At 30.4% G+C, this 25,815-nt stretch overlaps 4 protein-coding genes across 4 annotated transcripts; all 4 read right to left on the bottom strand.

Moving 5' to 3' along the window:
- Positions 1 to 1,410: 1,410 nt before the first annotated feature.
- On the bottom strand, positions 1,411 to 2,981 carry LOC146882005 (uncharacterized). Its single transcript, XM_085667566.1, has 3 exons — positions 2,124 to 2,981; positions 1,835 to 1,978; positions 1,411 to 1,655 (listed from the first exon to the last, which is right to left on the bottom strand). Exons 1-3 carry the CDS (start codon positions 2,979 to 2,981, stop codon positions 1,413 to 1,415), a joined length of 1,245 nt encoding a protein of 414 aa, XP_085523692.1. The 3' UTR covers positions 1,411 to 1,412.
- A 4,491-nt stretch (positions 2,982 to 7,472) lies between these two features.
- Positions 7,473 to 9,062, bottom strand: LOC114165105 (uncharacterized). Its single transcript, XM_028049761.2, has 3 exons — positions 8,205 to 9,062; positions 7,916 to 8,059; positions 7,473 to 7,736 (listed from the first exon to the last, which is right to left on the bottom strand). The coding sequence occupies exons 1-3, from the start codon at positions 9,060 to 9,062 to the stop codon at positions 7,494 to 7,496; spliced, it is 1,245 nt and encodes a 414-aa protein (XP_027905562.2). The 3' UTR covers positions 7,473 to 7,493.
- A 4,489-nt stretch (positions 9,063 to 13,551) lies between these two features.
- LOC146882004 (uncharacterized) lies at positions 13,552 to 15,141 on the bottom strand. Its single transcript, XM_085667565.1, has 3 exons — positions 14,284 to 15,141; positions 13,995 to 14,138; positions 13,552 to 13,815 (listed from the first exon to the last, which is right to left on the bottom strand). Exons 1-3 carry the CDS (start codon positions 15,139 to 15,141, stop codon positions 13,573 to 13,575), a joined length of 1,245 nt encoding a protein of 414 aa, XP_085523691.1. The 3' UTR covers positions 13,552 to 13,572.
- A 4,488-nt stretch (positions 15,142 to 19,629) lies between these two features.
- On the bottom strand, positions 19,630 to 21,219 carry LOC114165096 (uncharacterized). Its single transcript, XM_028049752.1, has 3 exons — positions 20,362 to 21,219; positions 20,073 to 20,216; positions 19,630 to 19,893 (listed from the first exon to the last, which is right to left on the bottom strand). Exons 1-3 carry the CDS (start codon positions 21,217 to 21,219, stop codon positions 19,651 to 19,653), a joined length of 1,245 nt encoding a protein of 414 aa, XP_027905553.1. The 3' UTR covers positions 19,630 to 19,650.
- Positions 21,220 to 25,815: the final 4,596 nt, after the last annotated feature.

Below are 25,815 nucleotides of genomic sequence, written 5' to 3'. Positions count from 1 at the left end.
CTCCACAATCCATACATATACGCATTCCTTTTCTTCTTGTTTAACTTCGTTCTAGAATCCCAAAAACATTGAAATTGAGCCAAACAGGCTCGCGTCGCCTGGCGGTTATTCATCACCGCCAGGCAGTTCATCAAGAAAACCCAAAAGTAGGTGACAGGCTTATGTCGCCTGGCGTATGGGGCTTCACAGCCAGGCGATTCCTCGCGGGAACTCGGAAAACCACAGAATCAACATGCATCGCTTGGCGGCTATGAATACCTGCCAGGCGGTTTCTGGAATTTTTCTAGAAAACCCAGAAATTTAAACGTGGCAGAGGGGAATCATGCATCATCAAGTTATATATGTTATACAGTCAATCAAAACATAAAATGAATTATTATAAAAAATTAAAAAATTAAATATCTTATATAAATTAATATCAACATTATTATACATTAAAATTATTGTTAACAAAAAAATGAATTTTTTAGATATATGTGATGAAAACAATATTTTATATAAATTAATATCAACATTATTTATTTACTTATGTTTCTTAATGTTCATTTTTGGGTGATTTGCACCTCACTCTACACAAGTCTTTTTATTGTTTTCGGACACAAATTGGTACTTGCTTCACAACATCTTTTAAATTATAAGCTCAATTAGTAGACTACATTTTCTTGGTGTATTTTTAGCATAACCATAGTTATATATACAAAAAAAAAAAAATGCATCAACCATACCCTATAGCACAAATAAAACAATCATAAACTAAGCGGTGGGTTAAAAGTAAACCAACAATTATTATACTCATAATAATAATTTGGAAACGATACTTATGTATTATAACAATTTTGGAATTAAATATGCAAAAACATAAATTTAGAAATGATACATTAAGATAGTTAATTTCTTAAAGGGATATGAAATTTATTAAAAAAATTATTACTAATTAATATAAGGAGTGTAGAAGATTTAACGTAAGTTTATCCACAGGATTAATCATCGTAGATATTTTGAACTCCCTTTTACAATGGTGAAGTGTAGGGATTTCTACATGGATGTAAAAATAAATTAGGTTGCATAATAGGAGAGAAAATTTATTCATTTCCAACTTTTGTGTTTGTTCCTTTCACTTCATCTGCACTTTGGTGTGTTTTGCAATTAACTCTACGCATTTTTTTTATTAATGGATTCAAATTTAGACTAGGTTCACTAAAATCTTTATTTTTAATCTATAAGCTCAATTAGCATAAAAATGATAGTATACCATATAACCCACAAAGAGAACACGATCATAAACTAAGTAATGGATTAAAAGTAAGACAACATTAATACACATAGTGATGATCTAGAAATTGTATTGATGTATTACAATATACTATAAATTATATAAGTCATTACAAAAAGGTAAAATAACTACTTTCACATCATATTTCCTTCGAATACTTGTTTGGCATTTGTTCTGCCAAGTAAATGTAGAAATGCCCCATAGCTCCGGTACGAAACTTGTTTTCATATACTGATTCTAGCGTTAGAATTTCACCATCTTCGATCTTTATAGAACCGAGTTTAGGATAACAAACTGACATTCCAACTAGGTAACCCTTTTCATTTCCCGCTTCTTTTCCAGTTCCGTATTTTGGACTTGAAGTGCATAAAACCCTTCCATCCTAAGTTAAGCATAATCATAAATATAGAGATGATTCAATAAACTTGTTAATTTCTTATAAAGATATAGAAGTATCAACAAAATTTATTCCTAAAAATGAATATATGAATCACACAAAATTTAACGTGAGTTTATCTACATGATACAACTTACATGGGAACAACAAATATCAAATATTACCTGTCCATATAGAGTAACATTGACAACACCAGTGTGCATATGAGCAGTGCCATATATAAGATAACCACCTTTTGTCATTGGGATGTTTGCTTTCTTAACATGAGGGATGTCATTGTCATGATTTCTCGGGATCGTATACTCTGCCTATAACAAATTGAGAAATTTATTTTACTCACACACCGATGAAAAAAGTAATTAATAGCCTAATACCTTTGTTTGGAAAATAAATGAGTTTCAAAAGTTTGCTTATGATTTGTAAAGTATTGTATGTATTGAGTAAATCGTCTACCTGACAATCATGAATTGGTGTAGAACCATTTGATCTTACACGATCAGTTGAATCAAGTATATAGAACTTAAGAGGCACTTGGTGTTCATCCCAATCAACCCACTTTATTTTGTATCTCAGGGAAAGCTTTCTTGTTGGGCCACGAAAACCATTTCTTAATTTGCATTGTACGTTATCTTGACAACAAAAGAGTCCTCCTTTATAATTTCTAGGCAACAATTGACCGTTAATGCCCGTTGTGACATTGTAAAAGTCCTTTGGGAGATTCATAAGCTTACACCTACACTCTGTACAACCTTTTCTATCTTGTGTTCCACGTGTATCAATAACCATGATGCTAAACAACCATTTTTCTTTAAATCCATGCTTTATTTTTGTAGGATTACCTAATTCAACTGCAAAAGGATCTGGAAGATTTGAAGATGTTCCTCGTGATTCTGCTCCCAAGCCCCAATAATGTGGAAGCAAAAAACCTTGGCATGCACCATCATTTCTTTCGAATTCGATACCATTGCGAAGGTCGTGAGATTGTTTAATGTACTCTGACATGGTAATGTTTTCAATATATTTTACAGCAAACCAATGATGAAGGTAAGTTTCATACAAAGGTACTGAATTACCATCTTCATCAACTACTTCAACATCAAAACTCTTGACCCCAATGTGTCCCCTTGGAAAGTCAATATCTAATAGTGTTTTCACCACAATTTTTCCTGGTTCCACTTCAAAATTTTCAGACAAGAAAGTAACTGACTTTATATGATTTTCATCAGACTCTAAAACAACTGAGTAAGTTGTGTCAAAGAGCAACATCATTATTGAAAATAAAATTATTGCTCCTTTAGAGATAGTCCTCATATGAACCTACAACAAAATCGTTTCCATTAGCCATGAAAATATGTGTGTAGGATCATTCGTATGATAATCTTGTAGATGATTTAAAATGTAGTTAAAACGCGTGAATTGGACAAGATTGAAAAGAAAAGGCAAAGTAATAGAACATTCACGATAAAAAGTTCATACCGTATAAGAAAAAGATAATGTGTTGATCATGGTGATGATTTGTTCTTAGATGAAGATGTATGATCGTTAATTTTAAAGCAGATAAATTTATACGTATATGAAATTAATTGCTAGTTTTATATATGGCGGATCACTAAATGATGATATATTTGGCATAACTAATTTTTAAATTTATGTTGGTTGTCTCTTTTTAGTTGGTTGTATAAGATGTTTGGTGATGTATTTAAACCCAAATTAACATGTATTTACATAGTTTTACAGATCTAAAAAACTATTTGGAAACTTTGTAACTAATTGTAGATGTAAAAACAACTTGATAAATGGTTTTTTTGGGCAAACTTGACATGGTTTAACTTTTGTAGTTCTTTTTTCCCTAAATAGCAACATTCTAATATTATATGACATATGACAATTGGTTTTCGGTTAAATTATGCTTAAAAGATGAAAATAAAAAATATCAATCACATAACTTTAACAAAAGGAAGTTTATTCAAATAAAGAGTTAAGAAAGAGAAAAAATAATAATTTTAATAACACTAATTAATGACACTTAAGACATAACATATATAAAAATGCAATTGTAGATAGTGATAATTATAATATACAGGGTTGACTGAGTATGCATGATATTTCTTTTATCAATATTCATAGTATTTTAGTAAGACATAAAATGATATTTCTATATGATTTAAATATATTCTAAATACCTCTAAATTTATATAAGTTTATTATATTTTAAGATTGTACTTTAAAAGTTGATTGTTGAATTGTTGTGGCCTTGAATGTTAAACTAATAGAAAGAAAAATTGTTATGGCGCAGCAATTACAAACAACTGAACTTAGCTATTTTAATCACAATAAAAAAGTAATTCAATACAACAGGAATTAAAGGTTGTGTATTTTTTTATGTGCAAGTGCTACGATTGTGATATCATTTTTATCAAATGCTGAAAAATTAACTTCTAAATAATTCAATGAAAGAAATAATATAAGGCATTTATCATCTTAAAAACACATGCTTGTTTCTCAACGTAATGCGACTCAAGAAAAATGGACAGCATATACATAAACTAAAACCAAAAACTGTGAATGTATGTCAACCAATTTATTTCAATAGTTTTATTTCCAAATAAAGATAAACATGCATAAAAAAATCATTGGCATCTACTTATTAAGAAAAAAAGGTTTATTCAAAGAGAAATTGCCATCTTCATTAAAGAGAGTCCATGAAGTTTTGTAAATCAATCATATAAAAACTACATTGGCTATAAAATAATGTCACTCCTTTTCTGGTCTAAAAGCTTATGAAAAAAGGAAAAAAGAAACACGATTCTTTATTCCTTGAATTTGTACCAATTAAATGGTTTTTACTTTTGTTTCGAGTATAGGGTCAAACGTCCACTCCAAACAATTTCTTGGTATGTTGACTTCAGTGTTATCCTCTTCGTGCTAGGGTAATCTGTTTGCCAATCGATCAGGAGGTACATGTTAAAGGTGCTCCAATGCTAAAGTCATCCTAGGTTCGATCGGTTTAAACAATTAATGCTATAATAAAAGTAATAAAAGTGTAATGAATGTTCGAACAACCATACATTTGACCTGTATTTATAGTCATCTCCACGAGCTTTTTGATTAGGGGCAACCAAATTGCGGCCTAATTCACTTTAAGCCTTCCTATTGACATGTTTATGGTAATTAGATGTTTAGCTTATTTTAATAATGACCGGTTGGGTTTTTCCACATCCGAGCGGTCGGTTACACTTCATTCCACATGGTTTGCACCGTTTGTACATACATTACAACTTTATTCATCTATTAAGATGCTTCCAGGTATTTACAAGAGAGAGAAATTTCTATTCTTAACTTTATTTTATCCTTAATCCTATGATCAAGTGGCTACTCAATTTAACACATATCTTGAAACATCTTCAAGTGGCATGGCCTCCGCCATTGAATCATAATTTCTTCATCTTTATATTATCTTTTGTCTCTTTCAATTTTTGAATTGAATTGTTATTTCCTTTTCAAATTTCTCATATTTTTGCATGCTTCTAAGAATTTCTATCTTATATTTTCTTTATATCATTGTGCTCTTATTTTTGCATTCTTAATCTTATTCCAATCTCATATGCAAACTTTCACACTTACTCCTATTAATTAAATCTATGTTTAAGTGGTGAGTATCTTTAAGATTCATGTCGTTTATTTTATTACACTTTTAAAATTATAAGAAAATTCAAGTTTCAATGCTAAATCAAGCTCAAATATATTTAGACACTGATCAAGAAAATTGCGCCTAAAAAACACCGCCAACCCAAACCTTAGTCTACAATAACACAAAATCATTTTATCAAACACCTATGAAATCCACCCATCGTATCATAACTAACACAAAAAGATTGCTTGAAAATACTAAGTATTCTTCCATCTCATACAAAACAAGGATGATTTACTTGAAACTTGAACCAAGAATAGAGGAAAAAGTGTACCTTGCGTCAGGAAATTATTGTCTAACACAAAAGAACACAACATAAAGAATATGCAAGGATACTTTTGTAATTAAAATCACATGTTTTTTATGTGGGATGACCTAAGGTTCATTAAAAGTTTTATATTATACGTCGTGTGACATCATTGTCTGTCACAAATTTTAAGATTTATGTCGGACATCTAAGGTAAATTTTTGTTTATATTTTTGCACGAAACCCCTTTCTTCCTCTCTTCTCCCCCACGTTTCCGACATTTTGGCTATCTTCCTTGGTTGTGGCTCCGACAACTGTGTTCCTAGGTACATTGGTGATCTAAAGTGTATTTTTCTTTCGTCTCAGGTGAGTGATTGTTTATGTTCGATTTGGTCGTAGGTTAAAATTTTACATCGAGGTTAATGATCAAAACCTCCATTTATTGTTTTACATTTATGTTGTGGTTGTTTTTGGGGATCTCATTCATGATAATTTATAAATATCTTTATTGAATTGTTGTTGCTTTTATCACGTGTTATCTAGATGTTCACTTTTGATATTGTAAATATCAAAATTAATTGTCAAAATTAACTTAAATAGATAGATGTAATGAGATTTTTAAAATTGGATTCAAAGTATTGGGATAGATAGTAAAAATTATAAGGACTACTTAACTATTTAAGTCCCTAGGAGTAACCTAATTATTAAGTGTTAACTTCATTTACAAAGGATTGTGATAATTAACGTATCCTATTTGTAAGAATATTAATATGTATGAGTAGCTTCAATACATAAGATAAATAATAGAAGGTCTTGCAACATTACAATTTTTTTGTAAAAAAATAAATAATTCAATATCTTATAGAAATCAATATCAACATTATTATACATTAAAATTATTGTTAACAAAAAAAAATGAATTTTTTAGATATATGTGATGAAAACAATATTTAACTTTTATGATATAGAGGATGATTGATTCATTTTAAAATTTTTATTTACTTATGCTTCTTAATGTTCATTTTTGGGTGATTTGCACCTCACTCTACACAAGTCTTTTTATTGTTTTCGGACACAAATTGGTACTTGCTTCACAACATCTTTTAAATTATAAGCTCAATTAGTAGACTACATTTTCTTGGTGTATTTTTAGCATAACCATAGTTATATATACAAAAAAAAAATGCATCAACCATACCCTATAGCACAAATAAAACAATCATAAACTAAGCGGTGGATTAAAAGTAAACCAACAATTATTATACTCATAATAATAATTTGGAAATGATACTTATGTATTATAACAATTTTGGAATTAAATATGCAAAAACATAAATTTAGAAATGATGCATTAAGATAGTTAATTTCTTAAAGGGATATGAAATTTATTAAAAAAATTATTACTAATTAATATAAGGAGTGTAGAAGATTTAACGTAAGTTTATCCACAGGATTAATCATCGTAGATATTTTGAACTCCCTTTTACAATGGTGAAGTGTAGGGATTTCTACATGGATGTAAAAATAAATTAGATTGCATAATAGGAGAGAAAATTTATTCATTTCCAACTTTTGTGTTTGTTCCTTTCACTTCATCTGCACTTTGGTGTGTTTTGCAATTAACTCTACGCATTTTTTTTATTAATGGATTCAAATTTAGACTAGGTTCACTAAAATCTTTATTTTTAATCTATAAGCTCAATTAGCATAAAAATGATAGTATACCATATAACCCACAAAGAGAACACGATCATAAACTAAGTAATGGATTAAAAGTAAGACAACATTAATACACATAGTGATGATCTAGAAATTGTATTGATGTATTACAATATACTATAAATTATATAAGTCATTACAGAAAGGTAAAATAACTACTTTCACATCATATTTCCTTCGAATACTTGTTTGGCATTTGTTCTGCCAAGTAAATGTAGAAATGCCCCATAGCTCCGGTACGAAACTTGTTTTCATATACTGATTCTAGCGTTAGAATTTCACCATCTTCGATCTTTATAGAACCGAGTTTAGGATAACAAACTGACATTCCAACTAGGTAACCCTTTTCATTTCCCGCTTCTTTTCCAGTTCCGTATTTTGGACTTGAAGTGCATAAAACCCTTCCATCCTAAGTTAAGCATAATCATAAATATAGAGATGATTCAATAAACTTGTTAATTTCTTATAAAGATATAGAAGTATCAACAAAATTTATTCCTAAAAATGAATATATGAATCACACAAAATTTAACGTGAGTTTATCTACATGATACAACTTACATGGGAACAACAAATATCAAATATTACCTGTCCATATAGAGTAACATTGACAACACCAGTGTGCATATGAGCAGTGCCATATATAAGATAACCACCTTTTGTCATTGGGATGTTTGCTTTCTTAACATGAGGGATGTCATTGTCATGATTTCTCGGGATCGTATACTCTGCCTATAACAAATTGAGAAATTTATTTTACTCACACACCGATGAAAAAAGTAATTAATAGCCTAATACCTTTGTTTGGAAAATAAATGAGTTTCAAAAGTTTGCTTATGATTTGTAAAGTATTGTATGTATTGAGTAAATCGTCTACCTGACAATCATGAATTGGTGTAGAACCATTTGATCTTACACGATCAGTTGAATCAAGTATATAGAACTTAAGAGGCACTTGGTGTTCATCCCAATCAACCCACTTTATTTTGTATCTCAGGGAAAGCTTTCTTGTTGGGCCACGAAAACCATTTCTTAATTTGCATTGTACGTTATCTTGACAACAAAAGAGTCCTCCTTTATAATTTCTAGGCAACAATTGACCGTTAATGCCCGTTGTGACATTGTAAAAGTCCTTTGGGAGATTCATAAGCTTACACCTACACTCTGTACAACCTTTTCTATCTTGTGTTCCACGTGTATCAATAACCATGATGCTAAACAACCATTTTTCTTTAAATCCATGCTTTATTTTTGTAGGATTACCTAATTCAACTGTAAAAGGATCTGGAAGATTTGAAGATATTCCTCGTGATTCTGCTCCCAAGCCCCAATAATGTGGAAGCAAAAAACCTTGGCATGCACCATCATTTCTTTCGAATTCGATACCATTGCGAAGGTCGTGAGATTGTTTAATGTACTCTGACATGGTAATGTTTTCAATATATTTTACAGCAAACCAATGATGAAGGTAAGTTTCATACAAAGGTACTGAATTACCATCTTCATCAACTACTTCAACATCAAAACTCTTGACCCCAATGTGTCCCCTTGGAAAGTCAATATCTAATAGTGTTTTCACCACAATTTTTCCTGGTCCCACTTCAAAATTTTCAGACAAGAAAGTAACTGACTTTATATGATTTTCATCAGACTCTAAAACAACTGAGTAAGTTGTGTCAAAGAGCAACATCATTATTGAAAATAAAATTATTGCTCCTTTAGAGATAGTCCTCATATGAACCTACAACAAAATCGTTTCCATTAGCCATGAAAATATGTGTGTAGGATCATTCGTATGATAATCTTGTAGATGATTTAAAATGTAGTTAAAACGCGTGAATTGGACAAGATTGAAAAGAAAAGGCAAAGTAATAGAACATTCACGATAAAAAGTTCATACCGTATAAGAAAAAGATAATGTGTTGATCATGGTGATGATTTGTTCTTAGATGAAGATGTATGATCGTTAATTTTAAAGCAGATAAATTTATACGTATATGAAATTAATTGCTAGTTTTATATATGGCGGATCACTAAATGATGATATATTTGGCATAACTAATTTTTAAATTTATGTTGGTTGTCTCTTTTTAGTTGGTTGTATAAGATGTTTGGTGATGTATTTAAACCCAAATTAACATGTATTTACATAGTTTTACAGATCTAAAAAACTATTTGGAAACTTTGTAACTAATTGTAGATGTAAAAACAACTTGATAAATGGTTTTTTTGGGCAAACTTGACATGGTTTAACTTTTGTAGTTCTTTTTTCCCTAAATAGCAACATTCTAATATTATATGACATATGACAATTGGTTTTCGGTTAAATTATGCTTAAAAGATGAAAATAAAAAATATCAATCACATAACTTTAACAAAAGGAAGTTTATTCAAATAAAGAGTTAAGAAAGAGAAAAAATAATAATTTTAATAACACTAATTAATGACACTTAAGACATAACATATATAAAAATGCAATTGTAGATAGTGATAATTATAATATACAGGGTTGACTGAGTATGCATGATATTTCTTTTATCAATATTCATAGTATTTTAGTAAGACATAAAATGATATTTCTATATGATTTAAATATATTCTAAATACCTCTAAATTTATATAAGTTTATTATATTTTAAGATTGTACTTTAAAAGTTGATTGTTGAATTGTTGTGGCCTTGAATGTTAAACTAATAGAAAGAAAAATTGTTATGGCGCAGCAATTACAAACAACTGAACTTAGCTATTTTAATCACAATAAAAAAGTAATTCAATACAACAGGAATTAAAGGTTGTGTATTTTTTTATGTGCAAGTGCTACGATTGTGATATCATTTTTATCAAATGCTGAAAAATTAACTTCTAAATAATTCAATGAAAGAAATAATATAAGGCATTTATCATCTTAAAAACACATGCTTGTTTCTCAACGTAATGCGACTCAAGAAAAATGGACAGCATATACATAAACTAAAACCAAAAACTGTGAATGTATGTCAACCAATTTATTTCAATAGTTTTATTTCCAAATAAAGATAAACATGCATAAAAAAATCATTGGCATCTACTTATTAAGAAAAAAAGGTTTATTCAAAGAGAAATTGCCATCTTCATTAAAGAGAGTCCATGAAGTTTTGTAAATCAATCATATAAAAACTACATTGGCTATAAAATAATGTCACTCCTTTTCTGGTCTAAAAGCTTATGAAAAAAGGAAAAAAGAAACACGATTCTTTATTCCTTGAATTTGTACCAATTAAATGGTTTTTACTTTTGTTTCGAGTATAGGGTCAAACGTCCACTCCAAACAATTTCTTGGTATGTTGACTTCAGTGTTATCCTCTTCGTGCTAGGGTAATCTGTTTGCCAATCGATCAGGAGGTACATGTTAAAGGTGCTCCAATGCTAAAGTCATCCTAGGTTCGATCGGTTTAAACAATTAATGCTATAATAAAAGTAATAAAAGTGTAATGAATGTTCGAACAACCATACATTTGACCTGTATTTATAGTCATCTCCACGAGCTTTTTGATTAGGGGCAACCAAATTGCGGCCTAATTCACTTTAAGCCTTCCTATTGACATGTTTATGGTAATTAGATGTTTAGCTTATTTTAATAATGACCGGTTGGGTTTTTCCACATCCGAGCGGTCGGTTACACTTCATTCCACATGGTTTGCACCGTTTGTACATACATTACAACTTTATTCATCTATTAAGATGCTTCCAGGTATTTACAAGAGAGAGAAATTTCTATTCTTAACTTTATTTTATCCTTAATCCTATGATCAAGTGGCTACTCAATTTAACACATATCTTGAAACATCTTCAAGTGGCATGGCCTCCGCCATTGAATCATAATTTCTTCATCTTTATATTATCTTTTGTCTCTTTCAATTTTTGAATTGAATTGTTATTTCCTTTTCAAATTTCTCATATTTTTGCATGCTTCTAAGAATTTCTATCTTATATTTTCTTTATATCATTGTGCTCTTATTTTTGCATTCTTAATCTTATTCCAATCTCATATGCAAACTTTCACACTTACTCCTATTAATTAAATCTATGTTTAAGTGGTGAGTATCTTTAAGATTCATGTCGTTTATTTTATTACACTTTTAAAATTATAAGAAAATTCAAGTTTCAATGCTAAATCAAGCTCAAATATATTTAGACACTGATCAAGAAAATTGCGCCTAAAAAACACCGCCAACCCAAACCTTAGTCTACAATAACACAAAATCATTTTATCAAACACCTATGAAATCCACCCATCGTATCACAACTAACACAAAAAGATTGCTTGAAAATACTAAGTATTCTTCCATCTCATACAAAACAAGGATGATTTACTTGAAACTTGAACCAAGAATAGAGGAAAAAGTGTACCTTGCGTCAGGAAATTATTGTCTAACACAAAAGAACACAACATAAAGAATATGCAAGGATACTTTTGTAATTAAAATCACATGTTTTTTATGTGGGATGACCTAAGGTTCATTAAAAGTTTTATATTATACGTCGTGTGACATCATTGTCTGTCACAAATTTTAAGATTTATGTCGGACATCTAAGGTAAATTTTTGTTTATATTTTTGCACGAAACCCCTTTCTTCCTCTCTTCTCCCCCACGTTTCCGACATTTTGGCTATCTTCCTTGGTTGTGGCTCCGACAACTGTGTTCCTAGGTACATTGGTGATCTAAAGTGTATTTTTCTTTCGTCTCAGGTGAGTGATTGTTTATGTTCGATTTGGTCGTAGGTTAAAATTTTACATCGAGGTTAATGATCAAAACCTCCATTTATTGTTTTACATTTATGTTGTGGTTGTTTTTGGGATCTCATTCATGATAATTTATAAATATCTTTATTGAATTGTTGTTGCTTTTATCACGTGTTATCTAGATGTTCACTTTTGATATTGTAAATATCAAAATTAATTGTCAAAATTAACTTAAATAGATAGATGTAATGAGATTTTTAAAATTGGATTCAAAGTATTGGGATAGATAGTAAAAATTATAAGGACTACTTAACTATTTAAGTCCCTAGGAGTAACCTAATTATTAAGTGTTAACTTCATTTACAAAGGATTGTGATAATTAACGTATCCTATTTGTAAGAATATTAATATGTATGAGTAGCTTCAATACATAAGATAAATAATAGAAGGTCTTGCAACATTACAATTTTTTTGTAAAAAAATAAATAATTCAATATCTTATAGAAATCAATATCAACATTATTATACATTAAAATTATTGTTAACAAAAAAAAATGAATTTTTTAGATATATGTGATGAAAACAATATTTAACTTTTATGATATAGAGGATGATTGATTCATTTTAAAATTTTTATTTACTTATGCTTCTTAATGTTCATTTTTGGGTGATTTGCACCTCACTCTACACAAGTCTTTTTATTGTTTTCGGACACAAATTGGTACTTGCTTCACAACATCTTTTAAATTATAAGCTCAATTAGTAGACTACATTTTCTTGGTGTATTTTTAGCATAACCATAGTTATATATACAAAAAAAAATGCATCAACCATACCCTATAGCACAAATAAAACAATCATAAACTAAGCGGTGGATTAAAAGTAAACCAACAATTATTATACTCATAATAATAATTTGGAAATGATACTTATGTATTATAACAATTTTGGAATTAAATATGCAAAAACATAAATTTAGAAATGATGCATTAAGATAGTTAATTTCTTAAAGGGATATGAAATTTATTAAAAAAATTATTACTAATTAATATAAGGAGTGTAGAAGATTTAACGTAAGTTTATCCACAGGATTAATCATCGTAGATATTTTGAACTCCCTTTTACAATGGTGAAGTGTAGGGATTTCTACATGGATGTAAAAATAAATTAGATTGCATAATAGGAGAGAAAATTTATTCATTTCCAACTTTTGTGTTTGTTCCTTTCACTTCATCTGCACTTTGGTGTGTTTTGCAATTAACTCTACGCATTTTTTTTATTAATGGATTCAAATTTAGACTAGGTTCACTAAAATCTTTATTTTTAATCTATAAGCTCAATTAGCATAAAAATGATAGTATACCATATAACCCACAAAGAGAACACGATCATAAACTAAGTAATGGATTAAAAGTAAGACAACATTAATACACATAGTGATGATCTAGAAATTGTATTGATGTATTACAATATACTATAAATTATATAAGTCATTACAGAAAGGTAAAATAACTACTTTCACATCATATTTCCTTCGAATACTTGTTTGGCATTTGTTCTGCCAAGTAAATGTAGAAATGCCCCATAGCTCCGGTACGAAACTTGTTTTCATATACTGATTCTAGCGTTAGAATTTCACCATCTTCGATCTTTATAGAACCGAGTTTAGGATAACAAACTGACATTCCAACTAGGTAACCCTTTTCATTTCCCGCTTCTTTTCCAGTTCCGTATTTTGGACTTGAAGTGCATAAAACCCTTCCATCCTAAGTTAAGCATAATCATAAATATAGAGATGATTCAATAAACTTGTTAATTTCTTATAAAGATATAGAAGTATCAACAAAATTTATTCCTAAAAATGAATATATGAATCACACAAAATTTAACGTGAGTTTATCTACATGATACAACTTACATGGGAACAACAAATATCAAATATTACCTGTCCATATAGAGTAACATTGACAACACCAGTGTGCATATGAGCAGTGCCATATATAAGATAACCACCTTTTGTCATTGGGATGTTTGCTTTCTTAACATGAGGGATGTCATTGTCATGATTTCTCGGGATCGTATACTCTGCCTATAACAAATTGAGAAATTTATTTTACTCACACACCGATGAAAAAAGTAATTAATAGCCTAATACCTTTGTTTGGAAAATAAATGAGTTTCAAAAGTTTGCTTATGATTTGTAAAGTATTGTATGTATTGAGTAAATCGTCTACCTGACAATCATGAATTGGTGTAGAACCATTTGATCTTACACGATCAGTTGAATCAAGTATATAGAACTTAAGAGGCACTTGGTGTTCATCCCAATCAACCCACTTTATTTTGTATCTCAGGGAAAGCTTTCTTGTTGGGCCACGAAAACCATTTCTTAATTTGCATTGTACGTTATCTTGACAACAAAAGAGTCCTCCTTTATAATTTCTAGGCAACAATTGACCGTTAATGCCCGTTGTGACATTGTAAAAGTCCTTTGGGAGATTCATAAGCTTACACCTACACTCTGTACAACCTTTTCTATCTTGTGTTCCACGTGTATCAATAACCATGATGCTAAACAACCATTTTTCTTTAAATCCATGCTTTATTTTTGTAGGATTACCTAATTCAACTGCAAAAGGATCTGGAAGATTTGAAGATGTTCCTCGTGATTCTGCTCCCAAGCCCCAATAATGTGGAAGCAAAAAACCTTGGCATGCACCATCATTTCTTTCGAATTCGATACCATTGCGAAGGTCGTGAGATTGTTTAATGTACTCTGACATGGTAATGTTTTCAATATATTTTACAGCAAACCAATGATGAAGGTAAGTTTCATACAAAGGTACTGAATTACCATCTTCATCAACTACTTCAACATCAAAACTCTTGACCCCAATGTGTCCCCTTGGAAAGTCAATATCTAATAGTGTTTTCACCACAATTTTTCCTGGTCCCACTTCAAAATTTTCAGACAAGAAAGTAACTGACTTTATATGATTTTCATCAGACTCTAAAACAACTGAGTAAGTTGTGTCAAAGAGCAACATCATTATTGAAAATAAAATTATTGCTCCTTTAGAGATAGTCCTCATATGAACCTACAACAAAATCGTTTCCATTAGCCATGAAAATATGTGTGTAGGATCATTCGTATGATAATCTTGTAGATGATTTAAAATGTAGTTAAAACGCGTGAATTGGACAAGATTGAAAAGAAAAGGCAAAGTAATAGAACATTCACGATAAAAAGTTCATACCGTATAAGAAAAAGATAATGTGTTGATCATGGTGATGATTTGTTCTTAGATGAAGATGTATGATCGTTAATTTTAAAGCAGATAAATTTATACGTATATGAAATTAATTGCTAGTTTTATATATGGCGGATCACTAAATGATGATATATTTGGCATAACTAATTTTTAAATTTATGTTGGTTGTCTCTTTTTAGTTGGTTGTATAAGATGTTTGGTGATGTATTTAAACCCAAATTAACATGTATTTACATAGTTTTACAGATCTAAAAAACTATTTGGAAACTTTGTAACTAATTGTAGATGTAAAAACAACTTGATAAATGGTTTTTTTGGGCAAACTTGACATGGTTTAACTTTTGTAGTTCTTTTTTCCCTAAATAGCAACATTCTAATATTATATGACATATGACAATTGGTTTTCGGTTAAATTATGCTTAAAAGATGAAAATAAAAAATATCAATCACATAACTTTAACAAAAGGAAGTTTATTCAAATAAAGAGTTAAGAAAGAGAAAAAATAATAATTTTAATAACACTAATTAATGACACTTGAGACATAACATATATAAAAATGCAATTGTAGATAGTGATAATTATAATATACAGGGTTGACTGAGTATGCATGATATTTCTTTTATCAATATTCATAGTATTTTAGTAAGACATAAAATGATATTTCTATATGATTTAAATATATTCTAAATACCTCTAAATTTATATAAGTTTATTATATTTTAAGATTGTACTTTAAAAGTTGATTGTTGAATTGTTGTGGCCTTGAATGTTAAACTAATAGAAAGAAAAATTGTTATGGCGCAGCAATTACAAACAACTGAACTTAGCTATTTTAATCACAATAAAAAAGTAATTCAATACAACAGGAATTAAAGGTTGTGTATTTTTTTATGTGCAAGTGCTACGATTGTGATATCATTTTTATCAAATGCTGAAAAATTAACTTCTAAATAATTCAATGAAAGAAATAATATAAGGCATTTATCATCTTAAAAACACATGCTTGTTTCTCAACGTAATGCGACTCAAGAAAAATGGACAGCATATACATAAACTAAAACCAAAAACTGTGAATGTATGTCAACCAATTTATTTCAATAGTTTTATTTCCAAATAAAGATAAACATGCATAAAAAAATCATTGGCATCTACTTATTAAGAAAAAAAGGTTTATTCAAAGAGAAATTGCCATCTTCATTAAAGAGAGTCCATGAAGTTTTGTAAATCAATCATATAAAAACTACATTGGCTATAAAATAATGTCACTCCTTTTCTGGTCTAAAAGCTTATGAAAAAAGGAAAAAAGAAACACGATTCTTTATTCCTTGAATTTGTACCAATTAAATGGTTTTTACTTTTGTTTCGAGTATAGGGTCAAACGTCCACTCCAAACAATTTCTTGGTATGTTGACTTCAGTGTTATCCTCTTCGTGCTAGGGTAATCTGTTTGCCAATCGATCAGGAGGTACATGTTAAAGGTGCTCCAATGCTAAAGTCATCCTAGGTTCGATCGGTTTAAACAATTAATGCTATAATAAAAGTAATAAAAGTGTAATGAATGTTCGAACAACCATACATTTGACCTGTATTTATAGTCATCTCCACGAGCTTTTTGATTAGGGGCAACCAAATTGCGGCCTAATTCACTTTAAGCCTTCCTATTGACATGTTTATGGTAATTAGATGTTTAGCTTATTTTAATAATGACCGGTTGGGTTTTTCCACATCCGAGCGGTCGGTTACACTTCATTCCACATGGTTTGCACCGTTTGTACATACATTACAACTTTATTCATCTATTAAGATGCTTCCAGGTATTTACAAGAGAGAGAAATTTCTATTCTTAACTTTATTTTATCCTTAATCCTATGATCAAGTGGCTACTCAATTTAACACATATCTTGAAACATCTTCAAGTGGCATGGCCTCCGCCATTGAATCATAATTTCTTCATCTTTATATTATCTTTTGTCTCTTTCAATTTTTGAATTGAATTGTTATTTCCTTTTCAAATTTCTCATATTTTTGCATGCTTCTAAGAATTTCTATCTTATATTTTCTTTATATCATTGTGCTCTTATTTTTGCATTCTTAATCTTATTCCAATCTCATATGCAAACTTTCACACTTACTCCTATTAATTAAATCTATGTTTAAGTGGTGAGTATCTTTAAGATTCATGTCGTTTATTTTATTACACTTTTAAAATTATAAGAAAATTCAAGTTTCAATGCTAAATCAAGCTCAAATATATTTAGACACTGATCAAGAAAATTGCGCCTAAAAAACACCGCCAACCCAAACCTTAGTCTACAATAACACAAAATCATTTTATCAAACACCTATGAAATCCACCCATCGTATCACAACTAACACAAAAAGATTGCTTGAAAATACTAAGTATTCTTCCATCTCATACAAAACAAGGATGATTTACTTGAAACTTGAACCAAGAATAGAGGAAAAAGTGTACCTTGCGTCAGGAAATTATTGTCTAACACAAAAGAACACAACATAAAGAATATGCAAGGATACTTTTGTAATTAAAATCACATGTTTTTTATGTGGGATGACCTAAGGTTCATTAAAAGTTTTATATTATACGTCGTGTGACATCATTGTCTGTCACAAATTTTAAGATTTATGTCGGACATCTAAGGTAAATTTTTGTTTATATTTTTGCACGAAACCCCTTTCTTCCTCTCTTCTCCCCCACGTTTCCGACATTTTGGCTATCTTCCTTGGTTGTGGCTCCGACAACTGTGTTCCTAGGTACATTGGTGATCTAAAGTGTATTTTTCTTTCGTCTCAGGTGAGTGATTGTTTATGTTCGATTTGGTCGTAGGTTAAAATTTTACATCGAGGTTAATGATCAAAACCTCCATTTATTGTTTTACATTTATGTTGTGGTTGTTTTTGGGATCTCATTCATGATAATTTATAAATATCTTTATTGAATTGTTGTTGCTTTTATCACGTGTTATCTAGATGTTCACTTTTGATATTGTAAATATCAAAATTAATTGTCAAAATTAACTTAAATAGATAGATGTAATGAGATTTTTAAAATTGGATTCAAAGTATTGGGATAGATAGTAAAAATTATAAGGACTACTTAACTATTTAAGTCCCTAGGAGTAACCTAATTATTAAGTGTTAACTTCATTTACAAAGGATTGTGATAATTAACGTATCCTATTTGTAAGAATATTAATATGTATGAGTAGCTTCAATACATAAGATAAATAATAGAAGGTCTTGCAACATTACAATTTTTTTGTAAAAAAATAAATAATTCAATATCTTATAGAAATCAATATCAACATTATTATACATTAAAATTATTGTTAACAAAAAAAATGAATTTTTTAGATATATGTGATGAAAACAATATTTAACTTTTATGATATAGAGGATGATTGATTCATTTTAAAATTTTTATTTACTTATGCTTCTTAATGTTCATTTTTGGGTGATTTGCACCTCACTCTACACAAGTCTTTTTATTGTTTTCGGACACAAATTGGTACTTGCTTCACAACATCTTTTAAATTATAAGCTCAATTAGTAGACTACATTTTCTTGGTGTATTTTTAGCATAACCATAGTTATATATACAAAAAAAAATGCATCAACTATACCCTATAGCACAAATAAAACAATCATAAACTAAGCGGTGGATTAAAAGTAAACCAACAATTATTATACTCATAATAATAATTTGGAAATGATACTTATGTATTATAACAATTTTGGAATTAAATATGCAAAAACATAAATTTAGAAATGATGCATTAAGATAGTTAATTTCTTAAAGGGATATGAAATTTATTAAAAAAACTATTACTAATTAATATAAGGAGTGTAGAAGATTTAACGTAAGTTTATCCACAGGATTAATCATCGTAGATATTTTGAACTCCCTTTTACAATGGTGAAGTGTAGGGATTTCTACATGGATGTAAAAATAAATTAGATTGCATAATAGGAGAGAAAATTTATTCATTTCCAACTTTTGTGTTTGTTCCTTTCACTTCATCTGCACTTTGGTGTGTTTTGCAATTAACTCTACGCATTTTTTTTATTAATGGATTCAAATTTAGACTAGGTTCACTAAAATCTTTATTTTTAATCTATAAGCTCAATTAGCATAAAAATGATAGTATACCATATAACCCACAAAGAGAACACGATCATAAACTAAGTAATGGATTAAAAGTAAGACAACATTAATACACATAGTGATGATCTAGAAATTGTATTGATGTATTACAATATACTATAAATTATATAAGTCATTACAGAAAGGTAAAATAACTACTTTCACATCATATTTCCTTCGAATACTTGTTTGGCATTTGTTCTGCCAAGTAAATGTAGAAATGCCCCATAGCTCCGGTACGAAACTTGTTTTCATATACTGATTCTAGCGTTAGAATTTCACCATCTTCGATCTTTATAGAACCGAGTTTAGGATAACAAACTGACATTCCAACTAGGTAACCCTTTTCATTTCCCGCTTCTTTTCCAGTTCCGTATTTTGGACTTGAAGTGCATAAAACCCTTCCATCCTAAGTTAAGCATAATCATAAATATAGAGATGATTCAATAAACTTGTTAATTTCTTATAAAGATATAGAAGTATCAACAAAATTTATTCCTAAAAATGAATATATGAATCACACAAAATTTAACGTGAGTTTATCTACATGATACAACTTACATGGGAACAACAAATATCAAATATTACCTGTCCATATAGAGTAACATTGACAACACCAGTGTGCATATGAGCAGTGCCATATATAAGATAACCACCTTTTGTCATTGGGATGTTTGCTTTCTTAACATGAGGGATGTCATTGTCATGATTTCTCGGGATCGTATACTCTGCCTATAACAAATTGAGAAATTTATTTTACTCACACACCGATGAAAAAAGTAATTAATAGCCTAATACCTTTGTTTGGAAAATAAATGAGTTTCAAAAGTTTGCTTATGATTTGTAAAGTATTGTATGTATTGAGTAAATCGTCTACCTGACAATCATGAATTGGTGTAGAACCATTTGATCTTACACGATCAGTTGAATCAAGTATATAGAACTTAAGAGGCACTTGGTGTTCATCCCAATCAACCCACTTTATTTTGTATCTCAGGGAAAGCTTTCTTGTTGGGCCACGAAAACCATTTCTTAATTTGCATTGTACGTTATCTTGACAACAAAAGAGTCCTCCTTTATAATTTCTAGGCAACAATTGACCGTTAATGCCCGTTGTGACATTGTAAAAGTCCTTTGGGAGATTCATAAGCTTACACCTACACTCTGTACAACCTTTTCTATCTTGTGTTCCACGTGTATCAATAACCATGATGCTAAACAACCATTTTTCTTTAAATCCATGCTTTATTTTTGTAGGATTACCTAATTCAACTGCAAAAGGATCTGGAAGATTTGAAGATGTTCCTCGTGATTCTGCTCCCAAGCCCCAATAATGTGGAAGCAAAAAACCTTGGCATGCACCATCATTTCTTTCGAATTCGATACCATTGCGAAGGTCGTGAGATTGTTTAATGTACTCTGACATGGTAATGTTTTCAATATATTTTACAGCAAACCAATGATGAAGGTAAGTTTCATACAAAGGTACTGAATTACCATCTTCATCAACTACTTCAACATCAAAACTCTTGACCCCAATGTGTCCCCTTGGAAAGTCAATATCTAATAGTGTTTTCACCACAATTTTTCCTGGTCCCACTTCAAAATTTTCAGACAAGAAAGTAGCTGACTTTATATGATTTTCATCAGACTCTAAAACAACTGAGTAAGTTGTGTCAAAGAGCAACATCATTATTGAAAATAAAATTATTGCTCCTTTAGAGATAGTCCTCATATGAACCTACAACAAAATCGTTTCCATTAGCCATGAAAATATGTGTGTAGGATCATTCGTATGATAATCTTGTAGATGATTTAAAATGTAGTTAAAACGCGTGAATTGGACAAGATTGAAAAGAAAAGGCAAAGTAATAGAACATTCACGATAAAAAGTTCATACCGTATAAGAAAAGGATAATGTGTTAATCATGGTGATGATTTGTTCTTAGATGAAGATGTATGATCGTTAATTTTAAAGCAGATAAATTTATACGTATATGAAATTAATTGCTAGTTTTATATATGGCGGATCACTAAATGATGATATATTTGGCATAACTAATTTTTAAATTGATGTTGGTTGTCTTTTTTTAGTTGGTTGTATAAGATGTTTGGTGATGTATTTAAACCCAAATTAACATGTAGTTACATAGTTTTACAGATCTAAAAAACTATTTGGAAACTTTGTAACTAATTGTAAATGTAAAAACAACTTGATAAATGATTTTTTTGGGCAAGCTTGACATGGTTTCACTTTTGTAGTTCTTTTTTTCCTAAATAGCAACATTCTAATATTATATGACATATGACAGTAGGTTTTCGATTAAATTATGCTTAAAAGATGAAAATAAAAATATCAATCACATAACTTTAACAAAAGGAAGTTTATTCAAATAAAGAGTTAAGAAAGAGAAAAAATAATAATTTTAATAACACTAATTAATTTTTAATGTGCAAATGCTACAATTTTGATATCATTTGTATCAAATGCTGAAAAATTAACTTCTAAATAATTCAATGAAAGAAATATTATAAGCTATTTGTTATCTTAAAAACACATTTGCATGTTAGTACAAGTGACCTTTGTGTATGGATTTGATGAAGCTAGGGCATGAGATCATGTGTGATGTATGTTGTCTTGATGAAAAAATGAAGTGATTTGTTGATGATCAAGCTTGAGGTCTGTTGAATCTAGAATTGACATGAAGATCACAAAGCTTGAAGATTGGACTCAATTTGTAGATTGTATGATATAGTGCATATGCCTTTTTTCTTCATGTCAATTCCAACTTCAAGAGATCTGGAGTTTGATCATTAATGAATCACTTTAAATCTTCATCAAGACTTCATCAATCACACATGATCTCATGTACTAGCTTCATCAAATCCATACATCAATGTCACTTGTGCTAATAATCTCCCCCTGATTTGATGAAGCCAACATTCCTCTATGACAATATTCTTCAAATTGAATTGATGAAGGAATATCCATTTGCAAAAACCTAAAATAGCTTTTGCACACAAAAATATACACTACAACCAAAAGCATTCAAGCAATCCATATATTCACATGTCCCCCTATCACTATTGTGGTTTTATTTCAAATTTCTAATCCAGTTTTCATTATTACTTTCCAATCATTCAGTTCTAGGTTTGATATCATTTTAATCAATTCATGATTTAGCTTACTTTTCCTCCCCTTTGGATTCATCAAATTAAGTTAATTAATTGGGAATTTGGGAATATTAAAATTTTCATTCATGATATCACCAGAAACAAACTATCAGATTAACTGATAATGGGTACACACAATAAAAGTTAAAAAAAAAAAATTGAAGCTAACAAAGACTGATACAATCAACCGATTAAAACCTAGAAACAACAGATTCAAAAACTGACAGCAACTAGGGAAAAGGTGAGTGCAACACATCAAATGCAATGCATGACCTAAGAGTTACCTCACTCAATCATTTCTTGGGTTGTCTCTGTTGTAGATAAAGGAGAGGAAGTTAGTGACATTATGGATTTGGTCATCAAGGTCTTGAAACCTTGCACTTTAGAATGCGTGATGCTCATTTTGTGATACGTTGAGCTCTTGGAGTTAGTGGAGAACCAGTCTTTCAAAATAAAAATAGGTAGGGCCACTCTCTTTTGAAGCACCATAAAGCTCAATGGCCATAGGTTTAGGTCCAAAGGCATCTTCGTCATCTTAGTTCACTCCACTTAGTCCAACCTCATGATCATTTGCACAAACACCAACATTTGCAACATCACCTTCTGTGATTCACGTGTTGCCAACCTTGATTAAACCCATCTTGTGCATATTGAGAACAAAAAACTCCATTCAACATGCTAGTAGACTCTTCAAGCTCTCCTACATCTACACCAAAATGTTCAATGAATTTGAAAATAAACACAACATAGGGTAACTCTAAATTTGTGAGTCGTTTGGCCTTCATGATATGATCTCTTATGGTGTAAGTTCATTCCCCTTAGGCATAATTATTTTCATAACTATCATAACCAACAACCTCTCATCAAATTCATACATCAAGTCACTTTGCTAACAAAAATAAGATCAAGTGTATTTTTTGCATCTTTTAGTTTTAACATTTGACATAATTCTATACTACATCATTCTCGTTACTCCCACCTTCTCCGTTGGGCTTGTATTAACTCATCTATGGAGAGAACTACCGATTATTCTCTTAAGTGACAATAAAATGTTCTTAGCCATCGTCACTGGTGCGATAACCAACGCGAACCAGATCGAGACCACCGCAAAGCTGCTAACCAAAAGCAACTGTGCGACGAACTAGCACTGTGAGACCTCACAACGAGCTGTGAACCACCGTTCAAGTCCCTTTGGAAACGGTCCCACTGCTGCCATCGGGAAACCGCCGTTCATAGCTTCAAGAGTTACCGCCGCGACGAAGAGACACTACGAGCAAGGGAGCGACATTGTCGTCGTAACCTACTGCGACACAATACCTAACGCCGTGCCTGAGCCGTCAGAAGCGCACTAGAACTTGCGAACCAGATTGGCTCTCCACTGCGAACGTGTGCGACCAATCACTGCGAAGCTGTGCGACACCTCTGCTGCGATGCAAACCAGATCTTTCTCCATCATCGCGACTCCTTCACGCGAACGAAAACAAAACAACCTCGCTGTAAAAAAACCAGAAATAGAAGGGAACCCCCAGAAAAACCAGAAATGTGCCAGAGAAGAAGATGAGCCTGGTTTCTTTTTGTTTGGCCAAGGATTCAAAATCCTCAAGACAAATGAACAACAAATTGGAAATTTTGACTGAAAATTTCAATTTCTCGTCATTGGAATTTCTCATAAAATTTGGGTTTTTACTCCCTAATTCGAATTTAGGATTCACCAATTCATGCAAATGGGACCAAATTCTAATCATGCAATTAGAATCATGGACTCAATTATATCAATGATTATTAAACTCAACCCCTTAATCAGATGAACAATGAACTGTCTCTAATACCCAATGAACACTATGCAGAATAATGTAGTGATGTGATATGATAATCTATGGGTGACGAGAGTCATAAGTTAAAAGTGGGTCAAAAAAGTGGATTAAAGTATCACTATCCTATGTTTATTTAAGTCTATAATTCAACATACAAACTTGTGGTCTATCCTTGAGAAAAAATGGAATCAACAATCATGAAGACAATAGTGTATTGTTCAATGATGTAGAGATCCAAATGATTAGTTCATACGAAAATTTAGCAGAAGAATTTTTGAGCAATTGGTTCATAAGATTGGACCCATCATCTAAGTTTACGTGAGGGGAGAAATAAAATATGTGATGAACAATATTGTATTTAAGAATACAGAATGTTGTACTATTTTTCCTTCACTAGGTTTTTATCCCAAAGGGTAACGAGCCACATCCTTTTCTCTTATCAATGGACATCCAAGGGGGTAAGGGGGAGTGTTATGAATTAAAGGTTATTCATTATTCATTGATTTGATACAGTTACTCATATAATTGATATGATTGATACTGATATGATTCATTACTCTTTATATAAATATTAATATTGTATCAACTATTTGATTTGTATCATTTATGGATTACCATATTGTATCTATAAATATGACTCTTTCTATCATTAATAAGACACACCGAAAAGAAGTGGTTATCTATTCTCTCTCATTCCCTATTTTTACTTCTATTCTTTACTCTCTTATTAGCTTTATCTTATCAGAGTGATTAAGTTTTTTTTTTTTTTTTAAACAGAATGAATAATGGGTAGGAGTAGTGACTAAAATAATTATCCTTCAATCCACTACTTAACCACATTTCATGCGGCAAATTAAGAACCCGTGATTTAAAAACATAGTGTAAAACTTTCATTTCGTTTTCCTCCCAAATCATCTTAATTTTTCAAAATCTTAATTCTTACTCTTTCTCTCATCGGATGCACCTTCTCACTTTTTTGACGAGGTAATAACACCAAGTTAGCAATCTAAATTATATATATGGATAGTGATACTTTAACCCACTTTTTTTGACCCACTTTTAACCCATCACTCTCATCACCCTTAGATTATCATATCACATCATTACAAAAAATTTAAATAGATGATCTAAGGGTGATAAGAGTGGTAAGTTAAAAGTGGGTCAGAAAAAGTGAGTTAAAATATCATTATCCATAAACATATTCACGACTTACCTCATGTAATGCTCAAAAATATGCATGATTTTGACGATGTTGCTGTTATGGTCTCTTTTACATATCGTAATGAAATCATTTTGCTACCACATATGAATAAATATCTTGTTTGTGATCAATTTCGTGCGAT

This window comes from Vigna unguiculata, chromosome 10 (assembly GCF_037176805.1).
Source record: "Vigna unguiculata cultivar grain cowpea cultivar isolate G323 ecotype 2 chromosome 10, ASM3717680v1, whole genome shotgun sequence".
Lineage (NCBI taxonomy): Eukaryota > Viridiplantae > Streptophyta > Magnoliopsida > Fabales > Fabaceae > Vigna > Vigna unguiculata.
The sequence above is the reverse complement of the archived record's forward strand: the minus strand, read 5'-3'. Positions and strand labels throughout refer to the sequence as shown.

What these genes read in the sequence shown, in the direction of transcription:
- LOC146882005 (XM_085667566.1), bottom strand. Translation starts at nt 2,981, where the DNA reads ATGAGGACTATCTCTAAAGGAGCAATAATTTTATTTTCAATAATGATG. An exon ending in CACCAATTCATGATTGTCAG is followed by an intron (nt 1,979 to 2,123) that starts GTAGACGATTTA and finishes AATTTGTTATAG; the next exon opens with GCAGAGTATACGATCCCGAG. An exon ending in ATGTTACTCTATATGGACAG is followed by an intron (nt 1,656 to 1,834) that starts GTAATATTTGAT and finishes TGCTTAACTTAG; the next exon opens with GATGGAAGGGTTTTATGCAC.
- LOC114165105 (XM_028049761.2), bottom strand. Translation starts at nt 9,062, where the DNA reads ATGAGGACTATCTCTAAAGGAGCAATAATTTTATTTTCAATAATGATG. An exon ending in CACCAATTCATGATTGTCAG is followed by an intron (nt 8,060 to 8,204) that starts GTAGACGATTTA and finishes AATTTGTTATAG; the next exon opens with GCAGAGTATACGATCCCGAG. An exon ending in ATGTTACTCTATATGGACAG is followed by an intron (nt 7,737 to 7,915) that starts GTAATATTTGAT and finishes TGCTTAACTTAG; the next exon opens with GATGGAAGGGTTTTATGCAC.
- LOC146882004 (XM_085667565.1), bottom strand. Translation starts at nt 15,141, where the DNA reads ATGAGGACTATCTCTAAAGGAGCAATAATTTTATTTTCAATAATGATG. An exon ending in CACCAATTCATGATTGTCAG is followed by an intron (nt 14,139 to 14,283) that starts GTAGACGATTTA and finishes AATTTGTTATAG; the next exon opens with GCAGAGTATACGATCCCGAG. An exon ending in ATGTTACTCTATATGGACAG is followed by an intron (nt 13,816 to 13,994) that starts GTAATATTTGAT and finishes TGCTTAACTTAG; the next exon opens with GATGGAAGGGTTTTATGCAC.
- LOC114165096 (XM_028049752.1), bottom strand. Translation starts at nt 21,219, where the DNA reads ATGAGGACTATCTCTAAAGGAGCAATAATTTTATTTTCAATAATGATG. An exon ending in CACCAATTCATGATTGTCAG is followed by an intron (nt 20,217 to 20,361) that starts GTAGACGATTTA and finishes AATTTGTTATAG; the next exon opens with GCAGAGTATACGATCCCGAG. An exon ending in ATGTTACTCTATATGGACAG is followed by an intron (nt 19,894 to 20,072) that starts GTAATATTTGAT and finishes TGCTTAACTTAG; the next exon opens with GATGGAAGGGTTTTATGCAC.